The sequence below is a fragment of the Mustela nigripes genome, chromosome 4 (genome assembly GCF_022355385.1).
Source record: "Mustela nigripes isolate SB6536 chromosome 4, MUSNIG.SB6536, whole genome shotgun sequence".
Taxonomy (NCBI): Eukaryota; Metazoa; Chordata; class Mammalia; order Carnivora; family Mustelidae; genus Mustela; species Mustela nigripes.
Window position 1 is genome coordinate 52,263,602 of NC_081560.1, and position 15,745 is coordinate 52,279,346.

General features: G+C 37.3%; 1 protein-coding gene across 3 annotated transcripts in view; it reads left to right on the forward strand.

Annotated features, from left to right (window-relative positions):
- Window positions 1–15,745, forward strand: part of HYCC1 (hyccin PI4KA lipid kinase complex subunit 1) — a 98,825-nt gene that overhangs the window by 35,923 nt on the left and 47,157 nt on the right. For all 3 annotated transcript variants that reach the window (XM_059396728.1, XM_059396727.1, XM_059396729.1), the window contains one exon: window positions 12,479–12,557. In XM_059396728.1, the coding sequence (XP_059252711.1) occupies window positions 12,507–12,557 (51 nt within the window). In that variant the 5' untranslated portion in view covers window positions 12,479–12,506. The remainder of the gene's footprint in view (window positions 1–12,478; window positions 12,558–15,745) is intronic.

Sequence of the window (15,745 nt, forward strand, 5' to 3'; positions counted from 1 at the left end):
GCCCACATTGGGCTCTCTGAGAGGCAGGGAGCCTGCTTCCCTTCCTCTCTCTCTGCCTCTCTCTCTGCCTACTTGTGATCTCTCTCTCTCTTTCAAATAAATAAATAAAATCTTAAAAATAAAATAAAATAAAATAAAAGCCCTACCCACCCACAAATCTCCTTTCTCAACAGCTTTCTTCCCAGTCTTTTTTTTAGGTTTTATTTATTTATTTGAGAGAGAGCAAGAGAAAGGGAGAGAGCATGTACTATCGGGTGCTCCTCCTTCCCAGGCTTTTTAGCCTGGCTGTTGCTTTTCCTGACCATTATCCCTAGTTCCAGGCTGCTCTGGTCCAATGCTTTTGCCTTTAAATGCTTCCAGCATATGCCGCTTAGGAAGCTTCCTAGCCCAGGGCATATCACTATATATATTGGGCAAAACAAAAGGCAACCCTTTGTACCAGTCTTTTAAGGAGCCACCAGACAGAATGAAGCAGTTACAGACAGTTCTTTGAGAATAAGGTCCCTATTGCTTTCTGTGTCACTAGCAAACTGCACCAAGAATTCAGGCTTCTCTGTCTTCATGGCCACTGCTGGTCGGAGAAGTTTGGGGTTGAAGATGAGTGATTTAAAATGTCCCAGTGCTTGCTTACCACAATGCAGAAGCTTCTTTCTTCACCAAACTTAAGAGAATTTACAACAGTTTATTTGCAGTTTTGGGCAGCTTATTAGTTTTTGTGGAGAGATAGAGCTCTGAAATTCTCCACTCCTCCATTTTTGGTGATATTATTGCTGTACTATAGTTTGCAACTTCCTATAAATCTATGGGTGTTTCGAAATAAGAAGTTTAAAAAATTATCCTAATTCTCAGACCTTCTAAGGGGACAAGCTATGATAAATTCATAGAAAAATAGTCTTTGTGATTGTGTGCAGATATTAGTTATAGAAAGTACTTTCTTTTCTTCTGAATAATTTGGTTTAGAATATGACAGCAACAGAGGAATTGATAGAAGGAGGTAGAGATTATTGGGACTATTGGGTGCTCAGTCAGTTAAGTGTCTGCCTTCAGCTTTGGTCATGATCCCAAGGTCCTGGATCTAGTCCCATATCAGGATCTAATCTCCTTACTCAGCAGGGCCACTCCTCCCTCTGCCTGCTGCTTCTCCTGCTTGTGCTCCCTCTCTCTCAGAAAAATAAATAGAAATAAAATATTTTTTTTAAAAAAAGAGCTAGAGATTATTACCCTAATTTGAAGATCTCTAAATTTTAGTGTGTCTTTTCATGTGTTCCTAGTTGCTATCGTATTCACATCTCATTTTGATGAGATCAATGTTAGTCTTCTTTGCTTTAGTTTCGGCATCACCTGGATATACCCTTTTGTGGATCTTGAAGAGGTAGGTATGATATGGTAGAGTGGAATTTGAAGGATATTTTATGACTATCTTCTATATTGAAAGGAAGGTAAGTAGATATAACTAGCTAGTAAGGCAGATAGAGTTGGATTTAATTAGAACCCAGCATGGGGTGCCTGGTGGCACAGTTGGTTGAATGGGGGACTCTTGGTTTTGGCTTAGGTTGTGATCTCAAGGTCATGAGATCGAGCCCCATGTGGGGCTCTGCACAGTCTCTTGAGACTCTCTCCCTCTCCCTTTGCCCCTTCTCCATCCCTGATGTTCTGTCTCTTCCCCAGCCCCCCAAATAAATAAATAAATCTTTAAAAAAGAACCCAGCTTAAATACTTTTCATTAGTGGTTATCGACATTTTTTTTTTTTTTTTTTTACTTCTCTTCTCCCTTAACACTTGCCACTTTTTTGTAGAGAATAAAGTAAAAGTCCATAGTTATTCATTTTGGAGTTAGCTTTCAAATTCTTGGTTCAAGATGGAGTCAAGAAATCTGAGCGATTTTGAAAACTTGTTGAACTTGCTTAACTGATATGTGTCAGCTTTATTATATTGACATTAGCTATAAAATATGTATAAAATATGACAGATTTATTTTTAAAAAGAGCTTGCAGTGTGTGTAAATAGGGACTATTCATTAACTTATGAGATCTTTCTGGAATATCTCTTACCTGACAAGTACTGGACTAAGTGCTGAGAATAGAATGTGGGCAAAACCAGATTTAGTTCCTGCTCTTAAAACACAGTACAGGGGCACTTGGGTGGCTTAGTCAGCTAAGAGTCTGCCTTTGGGTTGGGTCATGATCACAGGGTCCTGGGATCAAGCCCTGCTTTGGGTTCCCTGTTTGGTGGGGAGCCTGCTTTTCCCCTCTCCCTCTGTGGCAACCCCTGCTTGTGCTTGTTCTCTCTCTCTCAAACAAAATCTTTAAAACAAAAACAAAACAAAAATAGTACATCTCTGCTTAGTATACTATGTTACAAAAACAGACTGCCCATTAAATCTCTCCAGCAACACTTTATTTCTTGCTCGTATTACCTGTAGTTGATTGTTAATTAGTTGTCACTTGGTCTACATGTCTCTCATTCCAGGATAAATAAGTAGCTTTTATCTGGGACATTTGGGTGTTCCCTCATTTTCTGCTCTCTAGCCATATGGATTTCTTTATTTTCCTTGAACAAACCCAATGATTCATTCTCCAGAGCCTTTTCCTGTAACATTCAATTTGCCTGGCACACTTTATTATACACCATACAACACCATCTCATCATGTCCTAGTTAACTCATACTTCATTAAATCTCAGCTGAAGTGTCAGTTACTTAGGGAAACTTTTACTGACCCCCAAGTCTGTCTGCTTGCACTAATTCAAAGTGATCATCCAGTAATTGAATTGATTATTAGAACAAAAATCAGTACTCTTTAGAGGATTGTAACACTCTTTAGAGGATTATAAAAGCTCTATAATTTATCTTCCATAATGTCCAGTTTGTAATCAAAGTTCATAGCTATGCAAAGGAGGAAGAAAATGAAACTCAAGAAAAAAGAACAGCCAATAGATATCAACTCCAAGATGGTTCATAAATTGGACTTAGCAGAGAAAGTTTTTAAAGCAGCTATTATAAATACGCTGAAAAAATAATGCTTAAGGATTTAAAGGAAGATAAGACCTTAATGAATTAATAGATAGGGAATATCAGAAAAAGAGGAAAGTGAAAAAGAAAACAAAATGGAAATCCAATGAGAAATTCCTTGTATGAATGTGAGGGTGATCTGGTTGTGACATGTTACTCTATTGATCACTAGGCTTGATTTGGCTGATCTGGCTAGCTAGGCAGTGTCCTTTTCTTCCCTCACTGCTCTAAGTGCATCCCTCCCAAAGCTGTGTGCCCTGTCGAAGAGGACGACCTTCCCCAGTAGTGGAGGACCATTCTTCTGTCAAGGGCATACAAGTAGCTATGCTCCCCTGCTAGAACTTCCAAATAATCTCTCAAGGTCCATTTGTAGGAGAATGTAGAGTAGTCAAGTTTCCAAGATTCCAGACACATCCAAATGAGGTGCTGCATGTGGCAGTCTGCCTTTCATTTAAAAAAAAAAAAAAAAAGAAAGAAAGAAAGAAAAGAAAAGAAAAAGGAAAAAAGAAAAATTTCCTGTATGAATTTAATAGATTGGAGATAGCAGAATAAAGAGTACACATCAGTAGAAATCATCTAATCTAGGAAACACAGGAAAAAAAGATTGTAGGAAAGTTAACAAAACTTCTGGGATCAGTGGAAAAATATCAGAGTTTACATATGTGTAATTGGAGTCCCAGAAGAGGAGAGTGACAATGGTAGGAAGTATATTTGAAGACATAATGGATGGGATTTTCTCAAATTTGATCAAAAACATTGCTTTACTGATCTGAGGAACTCAGCTAGCACCAAGCAGGATGAATTTAAAGAAAAACACACATAAAAGCGCAGCTGGGTGGCTCAGTTGGTTAAGGATCTGCCTTCAACTCAGGTCTTGATCCCAGAGTCCTGGGATCAAGTCCCCAGCTGGACTCCCTGCTAAGCAGGGAGTCTGCTTCTCCTTCTGCCCCTCCCCTACTTGTGCTCTCTCTTACAAATAAATAAATAAAATCTTTCTAAAAAGGAAAGAAAAACACACAGAGGCTTATCATAGCTAACCTGCTGAAAACCAAAAATAGAGAAAAATATTGGTAGGAGCCTATTTCAGATATGCCATGGCACCCATGTATTAGATGATTCACTGGAACTCACAGGACTCATAGGCAGTTATACCTGCTATATTCTATTACAATGAAAGTATGTAAAGCTGGATCAGTAAACGGAAAAAGATGCATCAGCTAAAATCAGAAGGCAACCAGGCATACGCTTTCATAGCTCTCCCTCCTGGTGGTAGCATAGGACACACTTTTTTCTCCTGCACGGAATTCTAGCAACACATAGGAAGTACTTGTCCCCAGCTCACCAAAACTGCCACAAAAAGAAATAGAAAATTTTAAATAGCTCTACATCTGTTAAAGAAATTGAATTCTTTGAGTAGGTAATGATGTTTTAGATAAGACCCAGAAAATACTAACCGTGAAAGAAAAAAATGACAAATTGGACTTCATCATAATTAAAACCATCTGCTATTTTAAGAAACACCATTAAGAAAATAAAAAGGCAAGTCACAAGCCAGGAGAAAATACTCACAAAATAGAATTCATTTTATTTTATTTTATTTATTTTATTTTAAAGATTTTATTTATTTATTTGACAGAGAGAAATCACAAGTAGATGGAGAGGCAGGCAGAGAGAGAGAGAGGGAAGCAGGCTCCCTGCTGAGCAGAGAGCCCGATGCGGGCCTCGATCCCAGGACCCTGAGATCATGACCTGAGCCAAAGGCAGAGGCTTTAACCCACTGAGCCACCCAGGCGCCCTAGAATTCATTTTATATTAAGAACACTTAAAACTCAATAAGACATATAGCCCAATTAACAAAGTCAGCAACCTGAAAAAACACTTCACAAAAGAAGATAAATTATTGGCCAATAGGTACATGAAAAGATATGCAACATTAGTCATCGTAGAACTGTAAACTAAAACAATGAAACACTAGAATAGTTAAAATTTTAAGACCAAATATTGAGGAAGATTAAAGGTATTGAAAATCTTACAGTTTATTGCTGGAAGTATAAAATGGTAGAGCCATTTTATAGTTTGGTACAGTTTTATAGTTTTATAGTTTGGTACAGTTGGCTGTTGGTGGTGTTGTGTATATGTATATAAAGTTAAAACATATTGTTACTATATGACCTAGGAATTCTACTCATAGGTGTTTCACCATAAATAAAAATGTATCCACAAGATTTGTATATAAATTTTTCCAGTTGCTATTGTTGCATAACTGTCACAAATTTGACATAAATAAAGCCATTTTGTCACACTCATGGATTCTATAATTAAAACTTTGAGGAAAGGCAGATGCAGATGGCTTTTCTCTTTTCCTCAATATCTGTGGCTTTAGCTGAGAGGACTCAAAGGCTAGAGATGGCTGGGGGCTGGAATTACCTGAAGACTTGCTCACTCTTAAGTTTGTCTGCCGGTTGATGCTGACTGTTAGCTGGGATCCAGTAAGATTGTCAGCAGAGAATAGCTACACATGGACTCTCCATGTAAGTTAGTCCTTGGGCATTTTCATAATACAGTGGATAGATTTCAAGAATGATGGTCCCTAGAGAATCATTTGCAAACTGTATCACCTTGTATGACCTAGCCATAGTACTGAGCTTACTTACACTCAAGGGGAGGTTACCTTGATTCCACTTCTTGATGAAAGTTGTGTCCAAGTTATCTTTTAAGGAGATTGTGTTGTGGTTATCTTCAGAGAATACAATCTGCCACATGAGTGTTTATCGTAGCTTGATTCATAATAGCCCCAAACTGAAAGTAATCCATATGTCCATCAGCAGCTAAATAGGTAAAATTTTGTGGTATAGTCATGCAAGTCAGCAATGAGAAAGAACAAGCTATAGATACACTCAACAGCATGAATAAATCTCAAAAACAAGCTGAGAAGATGAAACCAGAATCACATGTACATAGCATATGATTCCATTTGTTTGAAGTTCTTGTGCATGCTGAGTAATCTATAATGATAGAAATCAAATCAGTAGTTCCTTGGGATAGGGGGTTGGAGGATTGACTGGAAAGGATGGATACATAGAACTGAACAGTTGTAATGTGTATATTTTATTATATATAAATTATACCTCAAAGTTGATTTTTAAAAACTAAAAAAAAGTTGTAAGGACAGTTAGGAATTAGAAATGAGTATACAACTCTTTTGGGGAGTTTTAATGTAAAAGAGGAACAGAGATGTGAAAATAGCTGAAGAGGAAATGAAGTAGAGAGGGAGAAATTTAGGGAGAAGAGGCTTGTTAAAGTGATTTTGTTAGGTAGGCAAGAGAGGATTTTGTAGTGTATTCTTCAAAGGCTTGGCCTCAGATAGGATTATGGACAATTCATTTAGTTAACAGAAGGGAAGATGAAGTGTAAAGATACAGATGCTTTTAGGTAGGTAGACATTGGAGAATTCATGAAAGTTCTCTTCTGATCAGTGAGGTAGGAATTAAGATTATCATCTGCAAGTAACAATGGGAAGAAGGTTTTAGAGTTTTGAGTATCTGGAAGAATGTATGAAACAATTAAGTAGGAGACTGGGAAAGTGAACAGACTATAGGGAACTGCATGATTGCCAGGCAACATTAAGGGTATACTTAAGATTCTTAGTCATAACTTTTTAAGTGTTTTAGTTGTTTTTTTCACCTTGTTCAGCTGTATGGTTGCTGACATGGACCATGTGGAGAGTTGCATTTCACCAGAGTTGTATTTTTGCCAAGGGAATAAAACAATTAAGGGCAAAGTAGTTGAAGGAGTACATTCAAAATGGTGATTAGAATTAACTAAAGAATTTGAAATGGGCAAGGAGAGAAAGGAGAATATTGGGAAGTGACATTATATCCTGGTATGGTCAAAAGTTTTTGGGGTCTGAGTGCATAAAAGGATGTATTGAAAAGATAGGGAAGGTCAGAGGTCAGTGGGGGGAAGACAGTGGTTTCTCAAAGTATCATTTGGGGATCTTTTGGGGGTCCCTAAAATCCTTTCGTGTAGTCTACAAGCTTAAAACTATTTTCATAACAGTAGGACTTTTATTTGTCTTCTCACTCCTATTAATGGGTATACAGTAGTGCTTTCCAAAGGCTACATGGTAAGGGATGACTAATGGGATATATGTTTATAAGTTCTTGTGTTTTAAAAATTTCTGTTTTATTTTTGAATGTTGTAAATACCAATAGATATTAACCTACATAAATAAAAAGCTGTTTCAGAGCCTCAATAATTTTTAAAAAATAACTTTATGAACAACTTTAGATTTATAGAAAAGTTGCAAACATAGTATGGAGTAGTCCCATATATCTCACACCCCAGTTCAGTTGCTCTTAATGTCATTCAAAGAATGTGCATTTGTCATTACTAATTACATTGCTCTTGACTAAATTCCAGACTTTATTAGGATCTCACTAGTTTTTTCATTACTGTCTTTTTACTTCTAGGATCTAATCCAGGTTACCCTATTGTATTCAGTTGTTTTCATGTCACCTTAGTCTCACAGTCTTTTTCTGTTTTTGTTTGTTTGTTGTTTAGGACCTTGTTACTTTTGAGGAATACGTATCAGATATTTTCGTAGAACATCCTTCAAATGTTTCTCTAATGTTTTCTCATTATTATACTTGGTTTATAGGTTTTTTGAAAGAATACCACAGGGGTAAAGTGCCCTTCTCATCATATCAGGGGTACATAATACTCACATGACATCTCAGGTGAGGTGAATCTTGATCAAGTCAGTGTTTGCCATATTTCTCCACTATAAAGTTACTATTTCCCCCTTTTGATACTCTACTCTTTGGAAACAAATCACTATGTCCAATCCATTGTCAGTAGGAAGACAGGGACTAAACCCTTCCTGGATATATCTTTTGGAATTCTTCTGAGAGGAGGACTTGTCTCTTGCTCTCTAACTTTTGTTTATTATTTCATTGTGGACTCATGTATGTTTATTTTATACTGTGGGTAATAATTCAGTTCTATGTTATTTGTTATGTTGCTCAAGTTATTCCAGCTTTGGCCATTGGCTATTCTTTCAGGTTGGTTTAATATCTTAAAGTGTAAAATGGCCTTGACCAAGTGTTTGAGAATAGCTGGTATAGGTCATGATCATAGGATTGAATAGCTGAGGCAGGGAAGAAGACAATGTGGTTGGAAGAGATTTTTAGGAATTAAGAGTTCAGGGTGTGAGAAAATAACCAACAAGAATTCCAATTTCTATCTATCTATCTATCTGTCAGAGAGAAAGGAAGAGAGCACAAGTAGGAGGGGCAGAGGGAGAAGGAGAGAGAAACTCAAGCAGACTCCTCACTGAGCGTAGAGCCCGACTTAGGGCTGGATCTCATGACCCTGAGATCATAACCCCAGCCAAAACAGGAGTTGGGTGCTTAACCAGCTGTGCCACCCAGGCACCCCAATCACCAAGAATTTAAATAGGAGTAGTTTGAAAGACAGACAGTGAGCCAGAGTTAAAGTCATTTAGAAATGAAGGGGAGGTGAAGGGGATTTGACTGATAGATGCAGCTACATGAGTTCAAAGCAACTTTGGGTGGATGGTTTGAAAAGAGAGAGGAAGAATGATTTGAAAATGATAATAAGGAGAAAGAAGGAGGACAGTTACTTTACCTCCAGGCTTAGTGGTTTCTTCCGGGGCTACCTGAGGAAAAGCAGTCACTCTGAGAAGTTCACAGGGAAAACTGTCTTCAGAGAAGGACTGGGTTTCATATTAGAATAAGAAGAAAGAAAGAAGAAAGAAAAACATTCAGAGAATTGTTGAGGACACAGAGGATTTTACTGCTAACAGATTTTCAGTTTCAGAAGGCACAGTGAAAAAAACCTCCTTCCAGAATTTGAATGGGATAGGAGAGGAGGGTAAAACAGATGTGCAAGAGTTATGTAAATTAGTGTGTGAGGGCTGAGTGTAACCTGGGAGCTGTAGTGGTGTCCAACATAAACAGGGAACAGGGATGAAGGAAATGATGACTGGTCTTGTTAGACCTGAAGCAGATAGTTGTGGTAAGACTGTGAATGTTTCAAGAGTAGGGAGGTAGTTTTAAGCCTCTCTTTTGAGCTCTGTGGAAGAAGGTAAAGAGGTATGGGCAGGGACAATTTTACTTGAGCTTGAATGCATGCTGGACAAGTGAGTATTCAGACTAACTCAGCTGTGCAACTGAGGGCTCCCATATGATCTCTGTCAAGTGGAAGATAAGAGGCCTGGGGCTGTTACTATTGTATAATATACACACAGAAAAATGCACGAATCGGTGTGGAGTTTGGTGAATTTCCACCAAATGAACATACCTGTGTAACCAGCCCCTACATCAAGAAGCATAACATTACTAGAACCCAAAAAGTAACTCCCTCAAGGGCAGCCGTTATCCTAGCTTTTTTTTTTTTTTTAAAGATTTTATTCATTTATTTGACAGAGAGATCACAAGTAGGCAGAGAGAGAGAGAGGAGGAAGTAGGCTCCCTGCTGAGCAGAGAGTCTGATGCGGGACTTGATCCCAGGACCCCGAGATCATGACCTGAGCCAAAGGCAGTGGCTTAACCCACTGAGCCACCCAGGCGCCCCCGTTATCCTAGCTTTAACACAATTGATTAGTTTTGCTTGTTATTGAAGTGTATTCAAATGTAATATAGGAAAAAATATTTTTCTGCCTCCTTTTCCCCAACATTATGATATTAATATATTTATATTTTGATATAATAATATATATACACATAATTATATATAATTATATATCTTATTATTATCATTGTTGTGTAGAACTCCACATACGGTGTACCATAATTTATCTATTCTACTCTTGATGAATATTGGTTTGCTTCTACTTTTAACTATTTACAAAACCTGCTGCTATGGAAATTCTTAAGCACATCTTCCAGAAAACATATGTTCATGTTTCTGTATGATTTTTTTTTTATTTACTTATTTGACAGACAGAGATCACAAGTAGGCAGAGAGGCAGGCAGAGAGAGAGGAAGGGAAGCAGGCTCCCTGCTGAGCAGAGAGCCCGATGCAGGGCTCGATCCCAGGACCCTGGGATCATGACCTGAGCCGAAGGCAGAGGCTTTAACCCACTGAGCCACCCAGGCGCCTCCCTCTTGATTACTTTTAACCTTCTAAAAATTAGTCTCAATTTTAACTAGGGAGTTATTTTGAATTTTTGTAAAAATTTTATCTCCCCCAATTTTCTGTAATTTGATGTAGCATGGTTTTATTTGTGATAATTTTCTGCCCTACTAGATAAACATTGGATAAATATTTTAAAACCCTTATTTGCATTTATATTTACTTTGCTTCATTTTGCTTCACAAATAAATATTAATATAACAAGAGAAAAGTAAGTATATCCAGGGGCAGGATCTACCTGGTGGATGGCTTAGTTGGTTAAGTGCCTGACTGGCTCAGGTCATGATCTCAAGATACTGGGATCAAGCCCTGCATAAGACTCCGCTTAACCTGGGAGTCTGTTTGTCCCTCTCCCTCTGTTTCTACTTATCAACTCTGCCCCCACCAACTCATGCGCTCTCTCAAATAAATAAAATTTTTTTAAAAAAGTAGATCCAGGCGGAAAGAAAATAAGAGTAGGAGTATAATATGAAACAAGAAAAAGGATTAACTCAGGCCTGCTTTTTTTGTGTACAGAATTAGGGCAGAAACTGTGACTCCCACTTTATTATAATCAAAGTAAAGAGAATCTGTTATGAGAATCACAGTATCCATATGTAAAAGCAAACCAGTTACTCTAAAGGAGAGTTTTTCCTGGTAGGGAAAACTGAAGATGTGGATTTTCTATTCTTTTGCATTTTAAAGGTGGTAACGTGATCTAGCAGGATTTTTGGTAACATTTGGGACATAATTCCAAAGCCCAGTTTATTCGAGTGGATAGTTCTATAAAATCAGTAGTATGGTACATACATGTATTTTTTGATAGTCTGACTTGACCCGAGGATAAAATTTGGATTAAAAAATAAATGGGCTATTTTTGCTCTAAAAAAATAACATGCATATCTCTCAATTCCTAATGAATGAATGAATGTGTATGTATACACATTGTGTATGTATATGTGTACACATATTTTTCTTAACTATGGTTTTGTTTTTTTCTCTATTTTTTTAACCATGTTTTTAATGGGAATTAGACAATAGAAACTTTTTATATTCTTAGGCAAGAACCTATGTTGTTTATTAAGGCGTGTCTGTATGCTTTGGTAGACAGCTGAGCAGAGGCTATGTGAGTTGATATTCCTCAATAATAATATTGCATAGTATTGGGTGCCTAGGTGGCTCAGTGGGTTAGAGCCTCTGCCTTTGGCTCAGGTTGTCAGGACTGACAATCTGAGTCCAGCTCTCTGCTCAGCAGGGCGCCTGCTTCTCTGTCTCTCTCTGCCTGTCTCTGCCTACTTGTGATCTTTGTCTGTCAAATAAATAAATAAAATCTTAAAAAAATATATTGCATAGTATTAAAACTTTATTGCCAGGTACATAAATAAGTGCTTTTATTTGCACTTTTTAATTTAATCCTAACAATAACCCCTTGAAAGTAGGTGCTGTGGCTATCTGTATTTCACAGATGAAAAAAGTAAGGTAAAAGAGTTGCCCAACGTTGTACTACAAATAAGTAATAGAATCAGGATTCTGTTTCTGGCAATTATGCCTCTCTTTCTACTACATTATAAGGCTGATGAAAATTAAGAAGCCTAATGAAGGATTTGTGCTTGAGTTAGGAGGTTAGGAAATTCAGATAGAGCTAAGGTTTTCCTTCAAGAAACAGTTTTTAGGTCTACTCTCATACAGATGGGTGAAGAGAACTACTTTGTACTTTCACAGAAGTTTTGCTTGAGATAAGTTTGTTTTGCATTTTCTTTAGCTTCCTTTTCTCCTCATTTTTACCTAGCTAAATCCCACTGTTCTGAATAGCTATTGTTGAATATGATTATTATCTTGAATATTATCACTTTTATTCTTATTTTATGATTATTAAGCTTTCAGGGAACCAAGTGGCTTGTCTAAAGAAATTATAAAGAATCAAAATATAAGCAAATGGAATTATTTAAATGCTTCCTATAAAGTCAATTTTGCAGCATGTCTTTTTATATTTTTACAATTTTAAAATATTTTCTGAAGATGCATGATATTTTGGAGTTATTTCTTTGAAACAAGGGAAAGTGTTTAGTATGTTTTGCAGCTGGCGTTCCTAAAAGCTGAACGAAAACTGCAGAACCAATTTCCTTATGTTATTTATACTTTTATTAAAATTCTTGTGTTTGAATGCTTGTTTATGCACACTGTTTTGAAATGAGCCTAGTAATTTATGTTTTAAACTGCTTTAATTTCACAAATAAGAAGTAACTAAATTTTATAGGACTAGTTCTATTCATAGTAATCTGACTTTAACATATGTTCAAAATTTTAACATTTTTTTATGTTAACTTTCAGGTCGAAGGTCTAGAACAGATGTGGAAAGATGTTCACTTCAGAGAAAGGGGCTGTGGAGGAATGGTTGTCAGAGTTTAAGGTAATATTTACTGTTTCAGTATAATAATTATATTCCAAAGAAGTTTTGTTTGGGATTTAAATCCCAGTGGCTGTTTTTAAAATTTTATTTTACTGGGGCGCCTGGGTGGCTCAGTGGGTTAAGCCGCTGCCTTCGGCTCAGGTCATGATCTCAGGGTCCTGGGATCGAGTCCCGTATCGGGCTCTCTGCTCAGCGGGGAGCCTGCTTCCCTCTCTCTCTCTCTCTCTCTCTCTCTCTGCCTGCCTCTCTGTCTACTTGTAATCTCTCTCTGTCAAATAAATAAATAAAATCTAAAAAAAAATTTTTATTTTACTTTTTATAATTTTTATTTTTTATGACTGAAAGTCTAAGTATCTATGGAAGCAGAAATATGTTCCAACAAATCTTAATAAGGAATTTTTACACATAGTAATTCTTTCCAGGAAATAAATTCCTTTTTCTCCCAAATGGTTAAAAGAGTTTGTTTTCTCCTTTTCATAGCAACCTCACAAAGAATGGTTAAAGTTTCTGAATGTTAATGTTACCCCCTCCAACCATCAAAGATTCAGTGTTAAAATGTTTCTCCCAATTTGGAAGGGAACAGGAATGGGTATGATCAACAATGGGGAAAAGATGGGAAGATATTTACCCACCTTTCTACCAATGGATCCTTCTTTAGGTGGCTAACTTTTGTTTTCTTTTCTTAAAAAGTTTTCTGTATAATAGCTAAAATTGTGGGGGTTTTTTTTTTTTGTTTTTGTTTTTTGTTTGGTTGTTTGTTTTTTTGCTGGGGTGTGGTGCAGAGGGAAAGGGAAGGAGAGAGAGAAAGAGAACCTTAAGCAGGCTCCACATCCAGTGCAGAGCCTAATAGGGAGCTCTGTTTCACAACCCTGAGATCATGACAGCCAATATCAAGAGTTGAACCCTTAACCAACTGAACCACCCAGGAACCCCTCAAATTATATTCTTTAACCAGTAAATTACCTTCTCCTTGTCCTTTAGATCTTGTTACACATAATTATGTGAACTTCATGATCCTAAACCATAGGAATGAAGGGTTTGGGCTGTAACTGTCACTTTTTTGTCCAGCCTAATCAGTCCATGACTTTCAAGGACAAATGTATAGCATGACTTTGAAAAAGTCAGACCTACTGGCTTGTTTCAAAGAGGGAGACTACAACAGGCACTATATGAGCATTTCACCAAACAGAAGAAAAGACAAAATCATGGTATTTGGAGGAAAGGTGAAGTTTAGATGAAACTGAAATGAAGCAATATTTTTATGGGCTTGATCAAAACAAAGCAGAGCTGTATGTAATGGAGTCAAAATCTGGTGTGGACTTCAAAGTGGACCCAGGGTCATGTTGTCTTGGAAACTACAAAATTAAATCTATGTGGAATGTTATGCTCAGAAACCCCTTATCTGAAGCTCTGGCTCTGTACCTTGGTTGAAAATCAAACCTGCTTCTCTGTGTCAAGGTGACTTAGATCCTCCAGGCAAAAGTGGGACGTTTCATTCTTACTGATTCATGTTTATACAGCCACGGTTTTAATATCTGTGATTTTAGATAACAAGCCTTCTCAGTGAATAAGAATATAGTTAATTACTCAAAAAGAGAGGTTGTTATGAATCTTAAGCTGCAGTGTGTCCTTGAGAGAAGCAATGTTTCCTGTTAATTTTGCAGCTTGCCTTATCAGTCATTATTATCTCATCCTGACAAATGCCTGGGCATATTTTCACTTTGTCAGTTATTATAGTCATGAGTTGAGTATCCTTCTACAGATCCCCTAAGTCATCATAAGTGATGTAGAATCTTATAAAAGTGCACTGTATAGTGCCTTCTACATATTTTAATAATTTGATTAAACATTCTGCATATGTTGTTTTTCTAAGTGTTTGAGTTGTTTTGAAGTCTTTTTTTTTGCTTCTGGAGTGTTTAACATGGTTCATTATATCATGATTTAAAAAAAATATATTTATTTATTTGAGAGAGAGAGAGCACAAAAGGGGAGAGGAGCAGAGGGAGAAGCAGACTCCCCACTGAGCAAGGAGCCAGACATGTGGCTTGATCCTAGGACCCTGGAATCATGATCTGAGCCAAAAGCTGATGCTTAACTGATTGAGCCACCCAGATACCGCATGATGATTTTTTTGACAGGTTGATGGAAATTGTCAAGTTTAAGAGTTGAGTACTAGGACGCCTGGGTGGCTCAGTTGGTTAAGCAGCTGCCTTCGGCTCAGGTCATGATCCCAGCGTCCTGGGATTGAGTCCCACATCGGGCTCCTTGCTTGGCAGGGAGTCTGCTTCTCCCTCTGCCTCTGCCTGCCATTCTGTCTGCCTGTGTTCACACTCTCTCTCTCTCTCTGACAAAAAAAAAAAAAAAAAAAAAAAAGAGTTGAGTACTACTTCTAGGGCATTCTTATGTTTAATAGTGAAGTGAAATTTGCAAAAACAAATATAACCAGCCCATTAGCTGTTTTTTAGTATGGGAGTTGTGGAAAGGGGGCATGTTAAGGATGGGGGAAGGGTCAACTATTAAGGCAAATAATCGAAAATCATGACTGATCCCCTTACCTTCCTGTTTATTCCCTTGCTCTCCTAGCTTGGATATGTAGCACTCTAGCAAGTGTAGCAGTGAAGGGTAAGGGGGCAGTGCAGTAAGTAGTATGGGCAACAGCATGCCTAGTGTTTGAGGAAGTGGGTAGTTGGAGCAGAGGGTTGCAGAGGTGACATGCAGAAGACTCAGCCAGACTGGTTACATTGGTAGGTTGGTTACTTTGAGTAAATAAGTAAACACATGGAGGATGATAATGGGAGTTAGTTTCTCTATGTCTGAGAAAAGAATTAGAAACATGGAATGAGGAAATTGAAGAAAGAATGCTAAGGTGTTAGCTTAGAATTGAAAGAATCAGTATGAACTCATGGATCTAAATATGTATATGATAAATTTATACATGTAAAACTGTACATAAAGGCATCCATGTATTTCCCAGCTTTATTCACTGGGAGGGCCAAGAAACAATGACACCCTGGTAGTAATGAGTACACCATGCACCCAGATCTTGTATTCTAAATACGGTCTTCCACTAAAAGAAACTAGAATGTGAATAAAGTATTATCTGAATAATATTTTAGCAATATAACATATATTATGTGGGTAGCACTATTTTATCAAAATTTTTATGAGTTTAATTCAAGGATAAGGAA